General features: G+C 34.5%; 4 protein-coding genes and 1 long non-coding RNA gene across 9 annotated transcripts; 2 read left to right on the top strand and 3 right to left on the bottom strand.

Moving 5' to 3' along the window:
- Positions 1–1,375: 1,375 nt before the first annotated feature.
- LOC108833635 (uncharacterized) lies at positions 1,376–3,803 on the bottom strand. Its single transcript, XM_018607048.2, has 8 exons — positions 3,537–3,803; positions 3,055–3,234; positions 2,892–2,984; positions 2,631–2,813; positions 2,414–2,516; positions 2,172–2,345; positions 1,668–2,083; positions 1,376–1,563 (listed from the first exon to the last, which is right to left on the bottom strand). The coding sequence occupies exons 1-8, from the start codon at positions 3,801–3,803 to the stop codon at positions 1,486–1,488; spliced, it is 1,494 nt and encodes a 497-aa protein (XP_018462550.2). The 3' UTR covers positions 1,376–1,485.
- Positions 3,804–5,097: 1,294 nt separating this feature from the next.
- On the top strand, positions 5,098–6,850 carry LOC108833636 (uncharacterized). 5 transcript variants are annotated; one of them, XR_001946729.2, is made up of 6 exons: positions 5,098–5,272; positions 5,374–5,547; positions 5,658–5,674; positions 5,754–5,887; positions 5,967–6,079; positions 6,161–6,850. It is a non-coding gene; the product is annotated as an uncharacterized LOC108833636 (long non-coding RNA). The 5 variants fall into 5 exon arrangements; XR_001946727.2 differs by lacking the exon at positions 5,658–5,674 and having other exon boundaries at positions 5,103–5,272; positions 6,161–6,338; positions 6,436–6,850; XR_001946726.2 differs by lacking the exon at positions 5,658–5,674 and having other exon boundaries at positions 5,104–5,272; positions 6,161–6,338; positions 6,441–6,850.
- Positions 6,851–10,081: 3,231 nt separating this feature from the next.
- On the bottom strand, positions 10,082–11,984 carry LOC108849514 (uroporphyrinogen decarboxylase 2, chloroplastic). Its single transcript, XM_018623071.2, has 4 exons — positions 11,765–11,984; positions 11,354–11,478; positions 10,838–11,263; positions 10,082–10,755 (listed from the first exon to the last, which is right to left on the bottom strand). Exons 1-4 carry the CDS (start codon positions 11,886–11,888, stop codon positions 10,240–10,242), a joined length of 1,191 nt encoding a protein of 396 aa, XP_018478573.1. The 5' UTR covers positions 11,889–11,984; the 3' UTR covers positions 10,082–10,239.
- Positions 11,985–12,390: 406 nt separating this feature from the next.
- LOC108832166 (WEB family protein At2g40480) lies at positions 12,391–14,688 on the bottom strand. The gene is made up of 2 exons (XM_018623248.2): positions 14,392–14,688; positions 12,391–13,643 (listed from the first exon to the last, which is right to left on the bottom strand). The coding sequence occupies exons 1-2, from the start codon at positions 14,605–14,607 to the stop codon at positions 12,528–12,530; spliced, it is 1,332 nt and encodes a 443-aa protein (XP_018478750.1). The 5' UTR covers positions 14,608–14,688; the 3' UTR covers positions 12,391–12,527.
- Positions 14,689–17,736: 3,048 nt separating this feature from the next.
- On the top strand, positions 17,737–18,875 carry LOC108851966 (uncharacterized). Its single transcript, XM_018625446.2, has one exon. It carries the CDS (start codon positions 18,103–18,105, stop codon positions 18,664–18,666), a length of 564 nt encoding a protein of 187 aa, XP_018480948.1. The 5' UTR covers positions 17,737–18,102; the 3' UTR covers positions 18,667–18,875.
- The last annotated feature ends 2,537 nt before the right edge of the window (positions 18,876–21,412 follow it).

The raw sequence follows: 21,412 nt of genomic DNA, 5'->3' as shown, positions 1-21,412 counted from the left end.
CGTACGGTACATGCGTTTCGACGGCGGCTTCGGTTTTGGGACTCTATGGTTTCCGATTGATGACTTTGGTGGGTATGGTGGCTTCGCTTCCAGATGAGATCTCTATTTTTGAGGTATGCTCTCCGGTGAAGGAGCTTCGATGATGGCGATGGTGACTCAAGCGGCTCTGAACGTGATCTCGGGGTTGTTCTCGATGAAGCTCTCCGTTCAATGGAGCCTTGGAAGAATAGATGGGTGACGCGACTACAGGCACCGGCGTGTCCCGACGAAACCATTGGTGGTTTGCGTCTTCTCCGGTGATGTAGGTTGGTGGCGTCTCAGGATAACGCGTGTTCATGTGAGTCTTGATACGTGGGAGTCGTCTGCGCATTTCTCGACGCGTGGCGAGAAGAGATGCAACTAGATGTTTTTAGTTTGGACTTTTGTCCCTTTTGTCGTTTTCTTTAGATTAGCCCAATGTTTTTGGGGTTTGTTGTTGTACTTTGGTCGTCGGGCTTAGGCCCGTAATAAAACTCTTTAAAATGGCAAAAAAAAAAATTAATAACAACTAAAATAATTACCTTTTTTTGTCAACTAAACTAAAATAATTACCTAACTTGGCATATGCCGCCTCTTACCTTGAAAAAGAGAAAAGAAGGAATACGCAAATAAACCAAAATATCGTGTGATAATTTCTCAAATCTATTTTTGTTTTTTGTTTTTTGAAAAAGGTAATTTCTCAATTCTTTGCTAGATCTGTTTTAGTCGTCAAACTTTAGTTAACCTAATCTTTTAAATATTGGTGCCTTTCATAGAGAATAGCTAGATAATAAGGATATGATATAATCAGTGGCGAATGAAGTTTACGACCGACGAGGATTACGAGTTCCATGAAAACGCCATTGACTAACTTAAAGTTCATGAGAATATATCTATTACGAATCCTCCTAGAGTCCTAGCGACCTGCCATGTTCTCGAGATATACTGATGGTGAGAGATGACGTCGTGCTTTCAAAGTATATCGTCATCATAGAAAGCAGACGTGGATAAGAAAAAAGACATAAAAGATTTCTGGTGGGCCCTCAATTATCCACTAACGAGTGAGAGCAACCTCTCTTTCAGACCAAACTAGAACTACTTCTTCCAAGCTAGCGTCATGGCAATGTAATAATAATAAATATTACAATTTTGATACTATCTCACGTTTTTGCTCAAAAGGTAACTATCTCACGTTATTTTTGGGCTGTTTTGTTTGGTAGACTAGAGCTAATCAGATCAAAGTCATTACTAAATCTATTTAACATGAAACATTCTTCTGTCCAAAAGATCTTTAAATGAACTACAGGTCAACATAAAACTCAATTACCATTCTAAAAAGAAGCATATCTTCGACCACTTGAAATTCATGTTTAGCACCATTGCAAAAAAAAAAAAAAAAACTTTTTGTCATTGTTTAAACCTAAGTTATTATGCAAAAATACCAATTTAAATATTCTGTTTGAACTGTTAAGACTGAGATGTTGAAGGCAATGATTTCACTGTCTTCGGTTTGCTACTGGACCTGTTTGTATAAGATTCTTGTCTCTGCAAATAGAATAAACAAAACCATTAACTCATACAAATTCAGAATCAATTCCTTTAAAAAAAATTCAAATACTAAGTTAAAGACTAAGTAGTGGTGAATGTACCATTTCCGGAATGAAAGTGCCTGTTCCTATTGATCTTCTCATGTTCTGCAACGAGGTTGCTCCATCCACCCTCCTCCAATAGAAACCACTCCTTTGGCCATTCACATTGTCCCAAGAATTTGTGTCATGACCCTGAGGGATCCATAACTGAGTTTCACCATGAAACCACTTCCCATATACAAGACTCTGGAAGTATCCTTCAAAATCTCCTCTGAGCTCAGACAATTCTGATCTTCCAGTACCAAAAGCCGTGACAGGTTCCTCCACGTCTAGTCTTTCTCCCTTACCGTTTCTGTCCAATGAATTACAAAAGAACTTCTCTAGTTTCCAGCCCATGGTTTCTCCAGGTAGTGTAAGAACATCTTTGATCTTTCTAGCTCCTAGAGTAAACGCATGTTTTAAACGTTGCACATTGCCTAACAAGATTTACACAAAAGAGAGACCACATCATTAGCTTCTTTTTTTAGTTTCGCGGTTTTACAAATATTTGATCAATGAGAGTACCTTGTGTCACACTTCGGCCAAGGTTGTTACTGTGTTTCAAAGGATCCACTATGTTGAAATGCCTCACAGGAAAGTAACGGCCGTTTGCTTCAGCAGCTTTAGTTGAAAACGAATATGACTCCATGCATTCTCTAACGAACTTCTCGTTCAAGACAACTTCATGATGCTCGGTTTCTACAGAAAGCAAGTCTCTAAATAAAGGAACAAGGAAGAGAAGTGTCTTGTGAGTTCAGAATTCGTACCTTTCATATCTGGAAGAGAAGATATCAGGACAGGACCATAGACCGTGACACAGTTGTTACCCCAATCAAATGATGCATAGTAATCCAAAAACTTAAACAGTACCTGTTGATGATAATAAATACATACCACTTTTTTTTTTTGAACACATAATAAATACCACATTTATTCTTGAAACCTATGCCAAAATAGGATCATATTTTTTAAAAAAAATCTCACCGCTAAAGGGCCAGATACTGATGCATAAGATATGTTGATAATATGCAAGACTAGTACTGCCAATGCATATGTTGAAATCAAACCAGTGTTGGAACCGAGAATACGGCTCTCATAATAGCACCATGCCTTGACCAAAATGATGCTACGTTTGAACAGGTGGTCTCTACCAAAAATTTGGTCAACCTAACAAAAGAAACCAAATCAATGATTTACCAAAACCAGCTGAGTATAGATGGGTCATGGAAGAACTAAGTGGCTTACCTGCTCCAGAAAACATAAAGCTGATAGTCCTGCCACTTGATTAAAGGATATATCCACAGCAACGTTCCTGATCTTGCACTTTATGACCTTGACCTATAAGCATGAAATGAGTTTTCATGAGGAAAACAGACTAGATTCAAAACCTGAAAGCAACGAAGCAAACCTGTGCTTGGATATACTGAACATCGGTAACATCGAAATCAGATTCTCCGTCTTCAGCTTCAAGCATTTTGCACAATGCTTTAGCCAAGTCCTCTTCCTTATCTTGAGGAGTTAGGACTGTCAGATCAATATCTCCATCTGGGAGGTAGGTTTTTAGTGGCACCGAACCAAAATTAAAGACCTGGTAGATACAATATAATATTAATAAAATATGCGTGTAGGATGGTTTAGGGCCACAATAAAATAGTCATGACTCCAAATCTGATCACACAGCGAGAAAACTTGTGCAACATTGCAACCATACATCATATGATACAACATTCCTAAGGAATGTAGACTAATGGAAGGAGAGTTCATCAAACAAACGTTCAACTAATCACCATAAATATATTTATATCTTTTTATCTAATCAACAAAACAGAAAGCAAAAAAAAAAAAAAAACAGAAAGCCAAGCAAGTCAACTGGAGCACCAAAGTTCTAACCTCAAGTCCAAGACGATCTTTAACAAGGGTTTGGAGATAATAGACTATCTCATTCCTACTCCTGTCTGAAACAATGATTGGTTGAATGGTGTTCAGTATCTCCTGAGCCCTTTCTTCGGCAACCATCCACAGTTCTATATCGAATTGCATTGTTGATAGTGAAAGAGACGATGAGGAGGACGAGGATGAAGATGAGGAGACTGGCAGCGATGAGGAGGACGAGGATGAAGATGAGGAGACTGGCAGCCCCTCTTGAAGATCAACCATTTGAGCACACCTCAACGAGCTTTGTATGAAAGTGATATATTATCAAGACGTCTACATATCATAAAACAAACATAAGTTCATAACACGAAAATCAATATGTTTTTTCAAGGAAAGTACCTTTAACCAAAGAAATAGAGACAAATGAGAGACTGAAATTGATAAACAAATGATTGACTAGTACTACTAAGAACAAATCTTGAACTGGATACTTTTAGTTCCACCAATGAATGCTTCATAACTATTCAAGCCAAAACCAGAGAGTAATTACATTCTAAGCATGACAATGATAAATGGTAGTAAATGCAATTGTTAGGCATCCCTACTATCTTAGCTTTCCTCAAAGCCAAACGCCAAAGAACAAAACATTAAGACTTTAAAATATCCAAAAATTTATGATTGTTAAAAGATTCTGATCGTCACCATGGCAATAATCTCAAATTCTCAATTTGTGTAAACTCATGAAGAACAAACCTTTTATCAATACAACCTCGTAAATGCAGAAAATAGTTTTTGAGTTGTAAGTAACGGAGAAGTGACATATGCTTTTAGTCCATGTGTCACAATATGGTATCTTTAAGCACTTGTGTTTCAGCAAAATAAAATTGAAAATGTGAAATTTCACAGGCAGAGAGAAAACTATAAGATTTTGAGGCAAAACTGAAAGCAAATAATTAAAATGGTTTGGTGGTGCAATTAATTGACACAATGGTGATTGGTTTTAGAGATAAAGAGAAGAAAACTCACTGAAACTCGGGCGGAGAAAAAACAGATTAGTGATAAACAAGAGAAAGAGAAGATACAACAAGTAAAATGAAAATGAAACGATGGTCGGAAGAAAATTATAAACAGTCAATGAAGTTTATGGAAGGTTCGTAGAGTAAGAGTGTATGAGTCATTAATAATAATGACTCCGGATGACAACAAAATAAAAATAATAATGACACCAAAACTAATTATTTGACTTTTCTTTTCTTTTTTGGTAATAAGAATATTTTTATATACAACCAGAAAAAAAAAATTCTTTCCAACAAGAATAACGCTTTTGTAATAACCAAAATAAATTCAAGAAATCAAAAATAAACAACAACAAAGAAGAAGAAAAAGGCTAATCTATTTATATAAAGTAGACTTCACTCTCTCCTCTTTGCGCCACATCAGATGACACGCTGGAAACTCATGTTTTCTGCGTCCGCCACGTCAGATTAATGAAACGTTGTGCAGTGGAGTTTGTTTTCTTCGTGGGCTCGGGTGTTGGGCTTGATCTGTATACTGCTGTGTGTGTGTGGCCCTAACAAAAATCCTAGGGGATAGATCATTCTTCTCTTCGGTTTAATCGATTGCGGCGGTGAATGAGTTACAGATTCATCGCCTTTATCGCCTTCTTAACTCCGTAACCGATGTGAACACGATCTGACATTAAATGCAATTTAACCCTCTGCAAGTCGGTTTATTTGCGCTTATAAAAAAAGGTAACATCCTTCCCTTGAAATCATTCTTTCAATCCGTGGAAACACCAAATTAAGTTTTTTTCTTTGAAATGGCTAACTCATCACTCTTTTTCTTTTGTTAGAAGTCCGGCTGCTGGTCCTCCACCGTCCAAATAAGAGGAGATTGAGATGTAGTGAACAGCTTTGTCGGCTTTCAGGTCTAAATAAGAGGAGATCGAGAAGAAGAAGATGGATGTTTGGAAAAGGATTTAATCTCAGCTTTGTTATTTAGAAGAAGAGACCTAACGATTGGCGAGGTATATATAATTTTATCATCCTCATTATAATCTTATTTATTCTTCAATTTTTTCTTTCAAGATTTAACAATTGGACTGAACAAAAAAAAAATTGTTTGCAATTGGTCAAGAGCTTGATCCTGACCAGGTGAGATTTTTAATGTTCCTTCTCTGAATCACTTATGTTCATTTCAGATTCTGAAATTTGAGTAAAATTGATTTCGCAGGGAACTGTCCTCGCTGACAGTAAGGAAGATATGTTCTTTGATGCTCCCGAAGAGTTGAATTTAAACACACCCAGCAAGAAAGCTCTCACTACAGAATACGATGATGACAATGGAAATCGATTGATCCTGACCAGGTGAGATTTTTAATGTTCCTTTTCCGAATCGCTTATGTTCATTTCAGATTCTGAAATTTGGGTAAAAATGATTTCGCAGGGATCTGCCTTCGTTGACAGTAAGGAAGATATGATGACAATGGAAATTTATTCAATAGATACTTGATTGTATCGATGAGTTAGGTTTACCTACGGATTGATCGTGATCGAAAGGTTCAGTCTTCGTCCTAGAAATTGATTTCTGATCTCATCTCGACTGATGTTAATTTGCCTGAGATATGTTGAATTTTGTAGGTGATAATATACTCGGCAGCTAGAACTCCTACCCAACAAGGATCTGGCAAACTTGGCAAATGGAAGATCAACTTCGTCTCCACCAAGTGTCTCATGCCTCCACTGGAAAAACTATTCCTTTCCTGAAGAGTGTTGGAAGACTCAAGAGAGAGTGTGAGAGAAACAGAGAGTAAGAGAAGTGAGTAAAAAGAAAAGCATGTTCTGAATATTAAACTTAGATGGTTTCACCGCTAATATTTTATTTTTCTTTTGCGTTGTTTTTATCCTGGATGGAGAAAAGAGAGGTTAATCAAGTGTTGTGATGCACACGTAAGCTATCATTGGAGAACTGCTTATGCTGTCGGCTGAAAGGCGTGATTTGCCTCAGGTTTGGAAGATCAATATGGGGAATATCCTCTGAGAACGAGTTGTTTGCAAGGTTCAAGACTCTAAGTCTAGCCAAACTTGAAATTGAGAGGCTGGGATGGCTCCTTGGCCTTCCCTTGAGTTTATTTTTAGGAATATCAACAACCTTATGATTCTTTTTACTCCTAGAAAATCGCTGGTAGTTGATCCGAAAAGTAATTAGGTGTAAGATAAGAGATTGTTAGCTTCTTGAGGTTGAAGATGTAAGAAACTTGCTTTTGTTTTTATCTGTAACAAATAATCCTTTAGATGGAGAAATTTTGAAGATTAGAAATGTGTTATATATTGTGTAATTGGAAAGATACGCTGGCAAGTTATAGCCCTTAGAAAATATTTGTTTCATAGTCTGAGAAAAAAAATCGATTGAGCCATTATCAAATCGTGACCATTTCTGTTAACTATTTTTTTCCTTTTGAGGAATGTTATTTAATTCTTGCGTGAAACATTTTCACACGAAATCGTGACCAATGTAAATCTGAAGGCTTTGGCTAAAAACAATTTCATGAGTGAAAATAGGAATATATTGACAATCATGATCAACTTTCTATTAGAAAAAGGTTAAAACTTAAAATTATCTATAACATTTTAAAGCTCAAATAAATCTCTGCAAAATGTTAATGTAATTTACACTTTGATTTTAAATTTAGGATTGAACTGTGCGATGTATTAGAAAATATGGTATGTTGCCATTAGAAGCTACTGTTACATTACAAGGGCCACAGGAAAAACCACAACAAATATTAATAAATAATCAAAAAATATTTGCACATAAAAAATCTATATACAGTAAAAAATCTAAAAATTAATAATGTTGGGAGTACACCAAAATTATTATTTTTATTAATTTATAGAGATATTAATTTATAGATATACTAATTGAACCAAAAATTTAATTTAGAATTACAAAATTATATGATTTTATAGAGATTTTTAGTGTATATTAATTTATAAAGTATTAATTTAGAGAAGTTATACTGTATATATATATATATACATAAATATTAAATTTGATGAAAATATATAATATAACCCTAAATACGTAAAATAACAAAAGCACATAAATATCTAAAATAAATAGGCAACTTAGAATACAAATTAGGAAAAATATGATATTGTCTTTTCATGTTTCATTAAATGGAACTAAAGAAAATTAACAAGAAACTGATGAAAACCAAAACTAAAAGTAACACATAATCAAATAAATTTGTTTTTATAAAAGTATTCAAAAAGAAAAGGATATGCTCTCTCTGTTTATTGTAAGTTTCAATTTTTAAAACCTATTAAGCAAACATGTTAAATATTGAACATTGATACATTAATTTGTTGTTGAATATATCTCACAACTTTTAACCAATAAAATATTAAAAACCCCAATTTGTTTTTAAGTTTACAATTTACCAGTAAGCAATATATAAAATTTATCTTATTGAAATAAATATATTTTTTAAACCGTGGATCTTTTTCAAACGTAAAAATTATATATCTAAAACATTAAACAAAAGAACAAATATTAAAACATGTGTAAAATTAAGAAAAAAATTATCTCATGAATTCAAATCAAATACTAATATGAAAGCAAAATATATATTTATATAATATGAACAAGAGATGCAATATGATGTAATTTGGAAATAATAATAAAAAGTAAAATAAAATAAAAACATAAAAACTTATTGTATGATCTCAAAATCGTTTTTTGTTATTTGTTTATCTATAATACCATTTTCTAAAATGATTTTGAATACTTCATAAATTAATATAAAATCATATAACATAGTTTTTATTATAACTTTCCGCCCGTAGGGCGGGCCGATCCTAGTAATAAAAATATAGTAAAGGCTTAATAGAAAGAAGACGACGACATAAAGATCACGATATACGGAAACCTTTACAAAAGTGGATTACGAAATCTAGTGTTTAGATATACGTTATGTAAGTGTACAAAAAATAAAGATATAAGTTATGTAACCGAAATATACTACTTCATACTGCAAAATAAAAATGGTTAAAACATCAAATTACATTTAATTTTTGCATATAAACTTAAAACATCACTTAAATTGAAACAAAAAAAATTCTTAGAAGACCACTTAAAATGATATGGAAGAATATTAATTACTAGTAACTACTAACTTTTATTTTTGGTGTAAACTCCTAACTTTTCTTGATTAGATAATACTCCCTAAGTATAAAATGTAAAATGTTCCAAAAAGTAAAATGTTTAATATAGTTTTTGATGTTTAAATATGTAACATATTTTCATATTTCTAAGTATTTTTTTTAGAAAATATGTAATCAATAATATTCTTAATATAATCTGTAATTGATTAAATAATCTTAATTTATATTTTAATAATATTTTAAGTAATTTTTTTAATAGTTGTACATTTGTCTAAACATCATATATTTTAGAATAGAGATAAGACAAATTTAACAACAACAAAATAATGCTAATTTTAATACCTTTGTAATGGTTTTAAGGAAATCTTCTGAGATTTAACTTTATATTTATAAATAAGTTATTTTCTTGTATATCTAAACAAGTCACAAAACATAATTAACTACATGCTAACATTTAACAGACTAAAGACATAAAGTAATAGTATTACGATTTTTCAAAAAAAAAGTTATAGTAAATTTACCATTAATATAAATTTAACATTTTACCAAAAAAAAGTAATAGTATTATTATTAAGAGATTCAGGTCAAATCTACAAGAGTACAAGTTAAGTACCCATTTTTGGAGATGCATTGAAGTAAACTACGAACACCATTTTGAATTATTATGTGCTTTTTTAATTAGTATATATCTTGTTTGTAAAAAAAATAAAGAGGTTTAATTTTTACACCATGTTGATATAGATTATAATGCTGAGTGTAGACTATTCAAACATAGTTGATCAAAAAAGGAAAAGAAGAAAAAAGACTATTCAAACATACACGTCCACAGTAGATGAGTGTAGTCCACTTCAGGTCAGGTATTTGACGAAATTGAAGAAACATGGGTTTTGAACTCTTATTTGTTATAAATGATTTTACCCTTTTAATTTTTTTAATCTAATGATATGAGTAATGCTGTTAAAAGTTCAAAATCCTCAGTTGGAATCATGAGTTCCATGTCTTTGCCATTTTCAGTCCTTTAAATTTAATAAATGGTTTCTAGTCTTCTACAACCGAGGACCGGCATTACACCCACTTTAAATTTTGTGTATTATTTTCTTAAAACAAAAAATTACTAGCTTGGGAGAGTTCTGAAAAAATTTGTCTAGTCTCTAGATTAGCTTGTCAGAAAGTGAATAATTACCAAATAACCTTAAATGTTTCCTACCTAAACAAAAGGGCTAAAAGGAAAACTACCTGAAATGTTAATGTCTTTAAGATTATTAGTATGGGTCTGAAGTGAGCAGGTAGTAGTCTAGCAGAAATCCTTATAAGAAAGGGATCCCTTATAAGAAATCATATATGTGATTAACTTTTTCTTTGTTTTGTAATTTGTTCCACTCCATAAATCTAATATGTTTAACGTTGATATCCATAAAAATAAATACTCAAATCTGTTAAAATATCAAAATACAAACATAAAATTACACATGTAATTGAGAAACAAAATTTGAACAAGCAAACAAGTTAAGAACAAAGCACAATGTAAGAGAATGTGTAGTTACAATCTCCTCTTAATATCTAATCCCTTGAGCAACCTCAAAGAAGTGTGCAACGTTCTCTTCAGGAGTTCCAACTTTAATACCATGCCCCAGATTCAGAATGTGCTTATCTCTCCCAGCTTTCTTCACAGTATCCTGAATCCTGCTTGTGATAAACTCTTTGGATCCGAACAAAACTCCAGGGTCCACGTTTCCTTGAACCGCTATGTTTCTTCCTAGCCTGTCCCTGCCTTCAGCCATGTCCACAGTCCAGTCCAAGCTCACAACATCAACCCCAGTCCGAGCCAGCCTCTCTAGCAGACCTCCTGATCCACTTGCGTACAGTATTAGAGGTAGGTTGGGGTGAGTCTGCTTCACAGCTTCCACAATCTGTTTAAGGTAAGGTAAGCTGAACTCCTCGAAGTCCACAGGGCTAAGCTCAGTAGCCCAAGAATCAAAGATTTGCACAGCTTGAGCTCCGCTATCCGCTTGATAGCGTATGTAAGTGATCATTGAGGTTGTGAACTTCTGGAGCAAAGCATGTAGAACCTGAGACGAAAGAACAAATGAGATTTTTTTTTATTTTTTACCAAACTGTACAAGTGATCTAAGGTTAGTAGTAATAACTCACCTTGGGTTGAGAGAAAGCTAGTTTTTTGATCTGTGTGAAGTTCTTTGATGAGCCACCTTCAATAACATAGGAGGAGAGAGTGAATGGAGCTCCAACAAAGCCAAGAACAGCAGCTTCGTTGCCCACCTCGTTTCTTAATCTCTTGAGTGCTTCTCCAACATAAGGAACAGATTCCTCCGGTACAAACTCTCTAACTTGATTCACGTCAGCAGCTGACTGCGGCGGGTTGAAGATGATGGGACCTTTACCTTTGACGATGTCGAAAGGTATGTTCATTCCGGACAAAGGAGTGAGAATGTCTGAGAACAGAATCACACCATCCGGCTTGAACACCTTCCAGGGTTGAAGAGAGATCTCCACCACAAGATCTGCATTCTCTGATCTGTCCCGGAATAAAGGATACTTCTCACAGAGAGTTTGATAACTCTGTTTCATCACATTAAACATACAACGTCAAATCGCAGATATTGTGAGTTTGTAAAGCAAGTTAAAAATGGAAGGGGCTTGCTTAGTTACCTTCATGTACCTCCCAGCTTGCCTCATAAGCCAAACGGGAGGTCTGTCAACAACTTCACCTTTGACAGCTCTCAGAAGAAGAGGCTCTGTGGTTGCAGAGACTTTCCGCTCGGTTACAGTGGTTCCTACACAACAGTTTCACAATAAGAAGCTCAGAACTACAATAAAGCATTACACTTTACTTCTAAGAAGCAACGAGAAAGATCATATTAGCTGTAACAAGAACTAAATGTATCATCTTTCCCCTCAAACAAACTCATAATCACAAATCTAATTTGATTCCCATTTGCACAAAGGAGCAGACTTTCTGTGAAAATTTCATAATTCTCCAAATACCCAGATAGTGAACTGCCGAAACTTCGTCGAAAATGAATCAAAGAGACGAAATTTAAGGGTTTAGAGATAAAGTACCCTCGACGGAACAACGAACTGTTCGGGAAGACGACTTCGGGGACGACGAGAGAGATTTTCTCGGAGAGATGGAGAGAACATTAGGATAAGAGAGTGAAGAGCTAGAGAGCTGCAGGATTGACATTTTTCTGAGAACCACAGAGGTGAGATCAGAGAGAGAGAGAGAGAGAGAGGTGTTCTTCTTCTCTTCAACGCAGACGACGAAGAAGATTGGGTTAAACGTCAAAGATAGAGAAACAGATTGATGATAAGAGAGATCTGCTGACGTGGATTCAACCTTGCCTTGTCAGCAAATATCTTCCATGTCATAAAGTCCGATTTACTGGTTTTGGTTCAGATTATCGGTTTGGTTCATTGATGTAACTGATTTGGATCTCCTAATAATTATTTAATGAAACATTATTACCAGATAATTAATTAACTGTAGTCATTAATCACAATGAAACCGAATTTTTTTCGATTACAATTTCTTTAAATTTGTTAAAAAAGGAAATGGGTTATAAACCGTGTTGGTTTGATATTGTTTAAACATCTTGGTTAACTTGATTCGGTTTTTTTTTTGTTCTTCCTAACATCACCTGCTTGTCCTTTGACGAGTTGGTTAGATTCTAGCATTATTCAAAGACTAATTGAATATTTATTCTCTTGAATAAAAACACAAATACGTGAACACCAAATCACAACACATCATGCCAAAATGAAAACCAATTACAAACAAACACATAAAGCACCAAAACATAACAATGAAGGTGTTTTTTTTAATTTATTTTTTCTTACTCTGCTTCTGCATTGGAAGAGTAATGTGAATGAACCCAAACTTCCTCCTCTGAGTAGCAAACCGTTTCTCTTCACGCACCTCCTCCTCTTTCACATCCTGCTTCAGTTCCTTCAACATCTGGCTCAAATTCACATGCCGCCTCGGTGTCTCTCCTTCCACGCTCTGCCTCTTGTGCACAACAACGTCTTCCTTTTGAACTACTTGCTTGCGCCTCAGAACATCACGCATCGAGACGTTAGGCTTAACCACCGGCTTGTTCAGATGGCTGAAGAAGGAGCGTTGGGGTGGTGGTAGTGGTGAGTGTTTGCTCCACCCGCGGAAAGCAGTCTCAGCCGCGAGCTGCTTCTCGTTAGCGATCTCCACTCGGTTCAACGCAGCTTCCAAAGCTTGTTTGCTCTCTTTGACCCCTTCCGTAGCTTCCTCGAGCTTCTTCAATACCATCCCTCTTCTCGAGTCGTGAACGTGATCGTTACCAAACCCTCTCGGTGTTCTAAACGGAGATCTCGGTGGCTCTGGAAAGCAAAACTCATCATCATCCTCGGTTTCACCGTTTGGTGATGATGATGATAGCATTGTTATTTCAGCAATGGCAAGTTCTTCAGCAGCTCTCGCAGCTTCCTCCATTTTCCTAGCGGCAACGAGTCTCATCTCCGCAGTTCTCAGACACTTCTTGTTGGTTGTTTCAGCAGCCACTGGTGTTTCATACGTAAGCTTCTCCCTCGCCTTGTCGAGAAACTCTTTCTCTTCTTTCATTTTCTTGTTCAGTGACTCGACAGAGGACTGGATCATCACGAGATCATCCATGGTTTTACCGAGGTTTATCTTGGCCTGCTTCAGTTCCATCAAGATCATATCCGGAGATGATGATGAGATGGGGTTGTTGTGATGATTGGAGTGATCGTCGTTGTTCATCTCTTTGATCTGCTCAGCTGATCTCAAGGATTCTTGGTGGAGCTGCCGTTTCAAGTCTTCGACGATCCTCTTGGTTGTTCCGAGTGCTTCTAGAACGTCTAGAGTTTCTAGCTCTTTTACTATCAGATCCTTCTCTAGCTCCGCTGCATGCTCTTCCATTCTCTTTATGTTAAACTCTCCCACACCACTCTGAAACAATTGACAAAGACCAGCATATAGAAAAAATCATATATTCAAATACTAATCCAAATTTATAAACAATAATAACCTGTGAAATATTCAGGCCTAGTCAAAGAATACTGATATATATTTTTTTATATTAGATATTTTAGTATTTTGTGTCTAATTATAAAGTTATTTTGATGAATTATAAAGATTAGATATACAAAAAAAAAATTAGACAAATTTTTGGATTTGCTAACACTATAACTTGATAAAACAGAGTTAGACCAATTTAGATGGATTTAAACTAATTTTAACGAATTTAGAACCGTTAAAACCAATTTGAATCGCATAAATATAATTTTGAGAAAATCATTTTGGGCTATAACCAAATTTTTAGAAGATTAATGCATACACCAAAAAAAAAAAAAGAGGCAGAACTAACTGTACTCTAGACGCCCTTGATGACATCCACAACTTACATATATATTGCTACAAGCTCCAGAACCTTATAATATGAAACGCAGTAGCTCAATTTCAATTTTCAATTTTCAATTTTCAATTTTCAATGATGAAGTTCTACTCAATTGCACAGAAGTAATGAAAATTTCTACTCAAATTCACAAACTCTGACAGCAATAATGAAACCTCTATACTCAACAATTGACACTATACTTCAACTTCATTTTAAAGAACAGAGGACGCAACTCTGAGTATACAATGCATATCGTATCAGTGACCTTCTATAACAAAACAGAGAAAGAAGAACACTCACGTAGTTGTCTTCTAGCTTGAAAGGAACCCAATACCCACGACCACCTAACCGGGTCACCTCCTCCTGAACCGAACCGAACGGTGGAGAAGTATCGATCTCAGCTCTCAAACCCACTCTCCTTATCCCGGGCACTTGAGACACACCAGCCGGAAAATTCTCTGACCCGGTTTCATGGATCTCCACAGGATTCATCAGATGCTCATCCTCCTCTGCCATTGCCACAGCCACAACAGAGAGATGATGGATTTGTTGTGGGATATAAAGAGAAGGACTTTCTTAGTAATCATCATAGCTATTGTACAGAGCAAAACAAAAGAGAGAGAGAAAGGTAAAAAAAGGAAAAAGAGCTTTTTTGTAGGTAACGAGTCACACCAACACCACTCAGAAAGAGAGGGAAAGAAGATAATGACGTGGCTTATTTTTATTGGTTGTTTAGATTGACTGCTGTTTGTAAAAATGAGGTTTCACGTGAGAACGGTTGTATGGGATAAGTTGACTGATTGCTTAATTTGGGCCGTTGATTGCGGAGGTAACGGAAAGATATTGGGAATTGCAGTTTCCACTGTTTTTTTTTTAGCTTTACAAAAAGGTTACTTTGGGCCGGCAGGGACCATTCAACAAACGATGTCGTTTTCACTGCCGACGGGTATATCCTAATGGGCCGTAAGGGTTAAAGCCCATGCTTTTCTCGTATAAAACGACGTTATTTCTTCGTTTCGCAATGTATTTAAGAAAAAAAATTACTGCTCATTTTGGTATGTAAATCTTCAAACCTCTTGCACATAAATAAAAGGTCTCTTGTTTGATCAAATAGCATTTAACTCTTAGCGACCTAAAACGTGGAAAACGGGTTAAAAACGTAAATGTAAAAAGGCACATCACATCGCCTGGCAAATGAGCAGAATAATTGTTATATTGATTTTAGGTACATATAATGATCACAACCACCACATCTTTTTCTATGTTATGATTTTTTTGTTATATAGAATATTTTTGGAGTCACTTCCCTAAATAGATTGAACATTACATCCATTATATTATTCTGTCTGATCCCATAATATCAACAATGAAAGTTTGCTAATACGTCAACCACTATCAATGGCTGCAATCAAGTCGAAACGAACTTATTACAGCGTAGGCCTGGGCACGGATCGGATATCCGGGTTTTTAAAGGTATTTGCGATTTGCTTCGAATGTTACGGATATCTAATTTTCCGATTTGCTTTGATTCGGAAAAATACGGATATTCGGAAAAACGAATATCCGGAAAATAAATAGATATTTGCGGATATTTACGGATATCTCATTTGTTTTGATTAATACAAATAATCTTAAAAATTTGATACAAATTTTTTTTGGAAAATATTTTTTTTTGCATGATATAAAAGATAAAAATTAGAAGATATAGTGAATCTACATATTTTGTAAATTTTAAACTTAATTAACAATTATAATAACACAAAACTTAAGAAAAAATTATAATTGTCATAAATGTTTTTTTCCTTTTATGTAATACTTTTATATAAGTAATAATGTGAATAGAATCTGTCAAATCATATGTTAGAATAATAATTTTATACATTTAAAATTTTAAATATAATCAAAATATACATGTATTTATATATTGACGGATCGGATCGGATATTCGCTTCCCAAAATTTTAATATTTTTGATTTGCTTCGATATTAACGGATATTGAATTTTAGTATTTGCTTTGCTTCGAAAGCTTACGGATATTCGGAATTTTCGGATCGAATAGCAACGGATAACGAATCGAATCAAATTTCACGGATAAAATGCCCACCCCTATTACAGCGTACGAACCCATTGATATCTCATATATGTTTTAAGTTAAAATTCCTTTTGGTTTAAATAAAAGTTTTGATTTTATTATATAAATAATTGCACAAAATGAGGCATGATGCTCATGTTGATTAGACATATCGATAGAGTTTGTCTAGAATACATAACCAGTTCTTTATAAAGTCTATAATCTATAGCCTACACACCTCTCAAAAAGGACAACAAATATTGAGCCTACAACACCTAACCAAATGCTCTCTTGAACCTATCTAGCCGTCTATAAAAAATAGTATATCAGAACCGTTAAAAATGCTAGAAGCTGCCTAAACATTTGTTTCTTTTTTTGGGCATAAAACGTTTTGTCTCTTTTTGTTTTTGATCCTGGCCTAAACAATCGTCTAGACTGTTGCTTATGATAAAAATCTATCAGTTTATGTATGTCTTCTTTTAATCTTAACACTTCATTACAAAGATTACACCAAGATTAACATACACAAGATGGAAAAACTAAGCTGGTAAGTTAAGACACACTTCCAAAGTCCAAAGCCAGATAAAATGTACAATTTTCTCGGAGACTAAGTCTGCGGATCATACAGAATTCCCAGAAACTTTGATCAGTTTATGTATGTCTATTTCACATTGCGTGTAGAGTAACGTATGTAGGTGGATGTATTAAATAGATAGGAGAAGCTTCGCCTTATATATTTTCTAACTAACTTTTGTCTTAATATTTCTCTATCGAATTGAAGCAAAATATCAGTACGAAAACAATGCACCACGAACGCATCTCCTATTCATTAATGCGGCTCAACTGTACATCCAACGGTCCACACTTATACAAGCCACAACCTCTTTTGTATCATACACGTTTATAGTATATATCATTTTCAACGAAATTAATAGCGACAACGGTTTTAATTTTTGATTAGCAAACAATTTTTTTACAAGATAATATAGCTACGACCAGTAGGAGTTCACTTGATTTGAAGGTTCAATCAATAGTAGAAAAAAGTTACGATCCTACTGCATTATGTGTACTATATTCCATGAGTTTATTGAATCTAAAATCAACAATATGATATAATAATAATAGAATAAAAATTAAATGAGATTTTCACTATTGTATAAATAAAACCGTCAAACATTAATTTTCGTAAAATGACTTAAGTGGTGTAAATAAAACCATATGTGATTTTTTATAAACTATGTAAAATTATTGATTCGTTGTATAAAAATTATAATAATTTTTAATAGACTAATAAATCAGCTTAAAATACGTAAATTAAGAATTTATAATATACATATATATCTAATTGTTTCTAGGTTAAATTATCTCAATTAATATTTAAAAAGAACAAATAAAGTATAGATAAAAAATTAACCATTTTATATAAAATTTCATTAGTTTAGAAAATCACAATTGGTGCATTTAGTATGTTGCATACACACATTGAACAGCAAATCGCCCCACTCATTTATTATCTAACCATTTCTCGCCCTCTACAATTATTATCGAGTATCTTATATATATGCCATATGAGCACCCATGTGAAATACCAATAGAAAAAACACAGAAAATAATTCAGATAATACAAAAAGAAAAGAAAAAAATGATAATATAATCACATGAATCAGGCCATGTGCTTGCTTACACACTCCATGCAAATAGAGATCCTTTAATTCTTCCGCAAACTTCTCTTACACTAACAAAGCATCGTTGTTCCAAAAATAGATGCGCCTTTGTCTCTCTTTCATATCTCCAAGAAGCTTCGTCGTCTTCGGATCTCGCATTTCCATTTACTTTCCATTTTTGTAGTTCAGTTTCTGATAAAATCTGACTCAAGACATATCCAAAGAAAAGGTGCTTGTTAGGCTACGACGCGCGTCGGACATCTTACAAAACATTTAATGACAATGTCAGAAAGATCCTCGAAGGTGGTCGTAAAAGATAACTCGCAGGTCAACACATCGTCGAGAATCTATTACTACGGCGGAGCTTCCGTGCCGTTCTTGTGGGAGACACGGCCAGGCACACCAAAACACCCTCTCTTCTCTGAATCATTTCGTCTTCCACCGTTAACGCCGCCTCCGTCGTACTACTCATCCTCCTCCTCTTCCTCCGGGAACAAACTAAGCAAAGTTAGAACAAAACAAACTCGGTTCGTGAAGACCTTGTTCAACGGAAAGCATCACGTATCGCGTCCTTCGTTTTCTTGGTCATCTACAACATCTTCATCTTCTTCTTCCTCTTCCTTCTCTTCCTCGTCTTCTCCTAGGTCTAAAACAGTGCATCGTGCCAACAAGTGTTACCTTTCTTGCTCCAGATCGTACGTTAAGGAAGAAGACGAGGAAGAGATTGGTTCGTACTCGCCGACGTCAACGTTGTGTTATAAAAGAGGATTTAGTGTGAAAAGAGTTTTGTGTTCTATTCTAAGCCACAAATCTAGTCGTAATGATCTTAGCTTGGTGTAATGGCATGTTGTCTTGTTATGGTTGTTGTTATAAACATAGGATCTTGATTTTAAAGATCCGTTTGTTTTGTTTCTTTTTTTGTGCGAATGTCAAATTTTAGTTTCCTGTGTGTGTGTTTGGCTTTTGCAGCTTCGAACACGCATATTAGTGTTTGAATTGTGTTCATGTTCACATGTTTTTATGATATATTCAGTTGCTCGTTGTTGTGATTTTGCAAATTATATTGTTTTTGAGTTTATGTAATTTGAGTGAATCATTTTGGTACGCTTAAAATACTATTGATTGATGGTAATTTTAATTTTTTTCGAATTTATGGATTAGACGTTATATTATTATGTTGAGTCAATGACAAGCTTTATCTAAGATAAATGACAAGAAAATATGTGGGCGGTTAACTGACCATGTGCCAGCATTTATGGAGTCTATTCATATACCTACCCGCGGGCGGATCTATATTTGTGAGTACGGGGTCACGTGACCCCTACTAATTATCAAAAACTCACGTTAACGAGTAGCATGAATTTTGGATAGTTCAGTGGTGATTAGTATGCCTCCGTTTAGTATCGTTTGAGCTGTTTGATTGTTCGTGCTCTAAGGCATTCAGTATGTTTTACTATTAGAAAATAGTATTTTTTTCTCTTTTTTCTTTAAAATACTCCATAAATCATAACTTTGTTTCATTTTTATATTAGAGTATTAAAAATTTGGCAAAACAACCTAGGTTTTTGCTGTAGACAAATAGAATAATTAAAAATTTAATATAATATCTCAAAATCAATTTTAATTGCGTTAAATGTAATATAATATTATTAAAAATTAAAATTAGTTATATAAAAGTTATGTAATATATTTATAATATGGTGCCCCCGATTAAAAAAATTTCTAGATCCGCCACTGTACCCGCACGATAAATACCGAATGTGTATCTATATTATATATTCATATCATTGAGTTGTTTTAAATATGTTAAATGTAATTAATAATAAAATTTATCATTTCTAAACCAGTCATTTAATTGAAAGGAAATAAAGAGTGTTACCTGAAACTAAAATGTTTAATACTATATACTAACAAGTAGGTGTTTGTTTTGGATGTTCACATTTAATAACTCTGAGAAAACTTTCCTAAAAAGAAGTTTTCCTTAGAATGTGCAACTTTTTTGGTGTCGAAATTCAAATATGTGTATCCCAATATCTTCATGTGGGTTTTAAAGTTCTCAAGCTAACGAGGCACGGCCTGCCCTTTGACCATAAAAGGTAAAGAAGGTTCAAATGTACGTAAAACTGTTTAGCATATAGATCTGTGAAATAAAGAAATCATGCAAGGAAACAGTGAAGTAACTTTGACGAGAGGAATAATTTAGTTATTGACTCAAGGCTGTCAAAGCTCTTGACCACTCGTGCACACGTTAAAGTTCGAATGACTTCTAATTGGTGAAGTCTTAAATGCAAAAAAAAAAGAAGTCTTAAATGCCATTATTAAGGGTTAATAGAGCTTGGTGCAGAAAAAACTAGTACAATTGGGATTGCATGTCATATTTATCTTTCAAAACATTATGATCTTGTAATATATTTTTTTTAAAACAATGTATGTATTTCTTATTGTTTTTGAAAAGGGCTGAATCACATACAAAAGCTCTATTAACCATTATTAAGGGTTAATAGAGCTTGGGGCCAAAGAAACGTGGCAGAAAAAACTAGTACAATTGGGATTGCATGTCAAAAAACTGATAATGTATGTATTTCTTATTGTTTTTGAAAAGGTCTGAATCATATATATACCACAATATTATTTGAACAAAATCAAGAAACGAAGATGACTGATGAGCATGGCTAAGAGCACTATACAATTCCTTCGAATATGACCAGAACGTTGGTATATGCCTCCTTTGTCAAAAAAAAAACGTACGTCTATGCCTCTATGGTATACCCTATAGTTCAATGAACCACATGATTACTTTCTAGTAACTAAACACACATATTTTAGGAGGCAATGCCTACGAAATGATGGCCCGACACAAAGAGTTTCAAGGGCTAGGGTCCATGACAAATTCAACGTCGGGAGGCATCTTTAAAAGGTTTTGTGAAAGAAAATTTGTACTTTGAAGGTAAAATGTTAAAAATTAAGTACGTCGTTTAGCCCAATTTATTTTTATCCTCGATTTAATTTTTCTCAGTTTCGAAAGTACGTAGAAATTAAACTCGAAATATTAAATAAATATCTCAATTTGTAATCAAATGATTTTTTTTTTGTAAACTATAATCAAATGATTTTCTCGGCTAATTCCTAAGTTTTTTTTTTCCGTCAAGGGATTAGATTAAATAAAATAAAACAACGGGCCAAGCCCGATTACACATGCAAATCCATACAAAAAGCCCAACAAAATAAGACCCAATACAAAACAAGGAAAACGATCCAAACCAAACTAAACCGGTGGGTCTGAAAACCAAATCAGACTAAACCGGCCGATTCCGCAAATCAAACCGTCGAGGAAAACCGGACGCGTGTAAGGATCTAGGTCTTCAGGACGACACGCGTCGCTTCAATCTCCACTCGACCGACAGCTCTTGGAATCGTCGCCGGAACTACTCCACCGCCCACTTCATCCCGTCGGAGCCCAAGAACCGAGGCGACTCTGACAGATCCAACCACTTTTCTTCCGGGCTTCATCGTCGTTCCCCAGAGAACTTCATCGCACTAACGAAAGCTTCCTCCGAACAAACACCCGATGACCCCATCCACAAAC

This window comes from Raphanus sativus, chromosome 4 (assembly GCF_000801105.2).
Source record: "Raphanus sativus cultivar WK10039 chromosome 4, ASM80110v3, whole genome shotgun sequence".
NCBI classification, from domain to species: Eukaryota; Viridiplantae; Streptophyta; class Magnoliopsida; order Brassicales; family Brassicaceae; genus Raphanus; species Raphanus sativus.
This window is presented reverse-complemented; position numbering and strand designations above follow the sequence as displayed.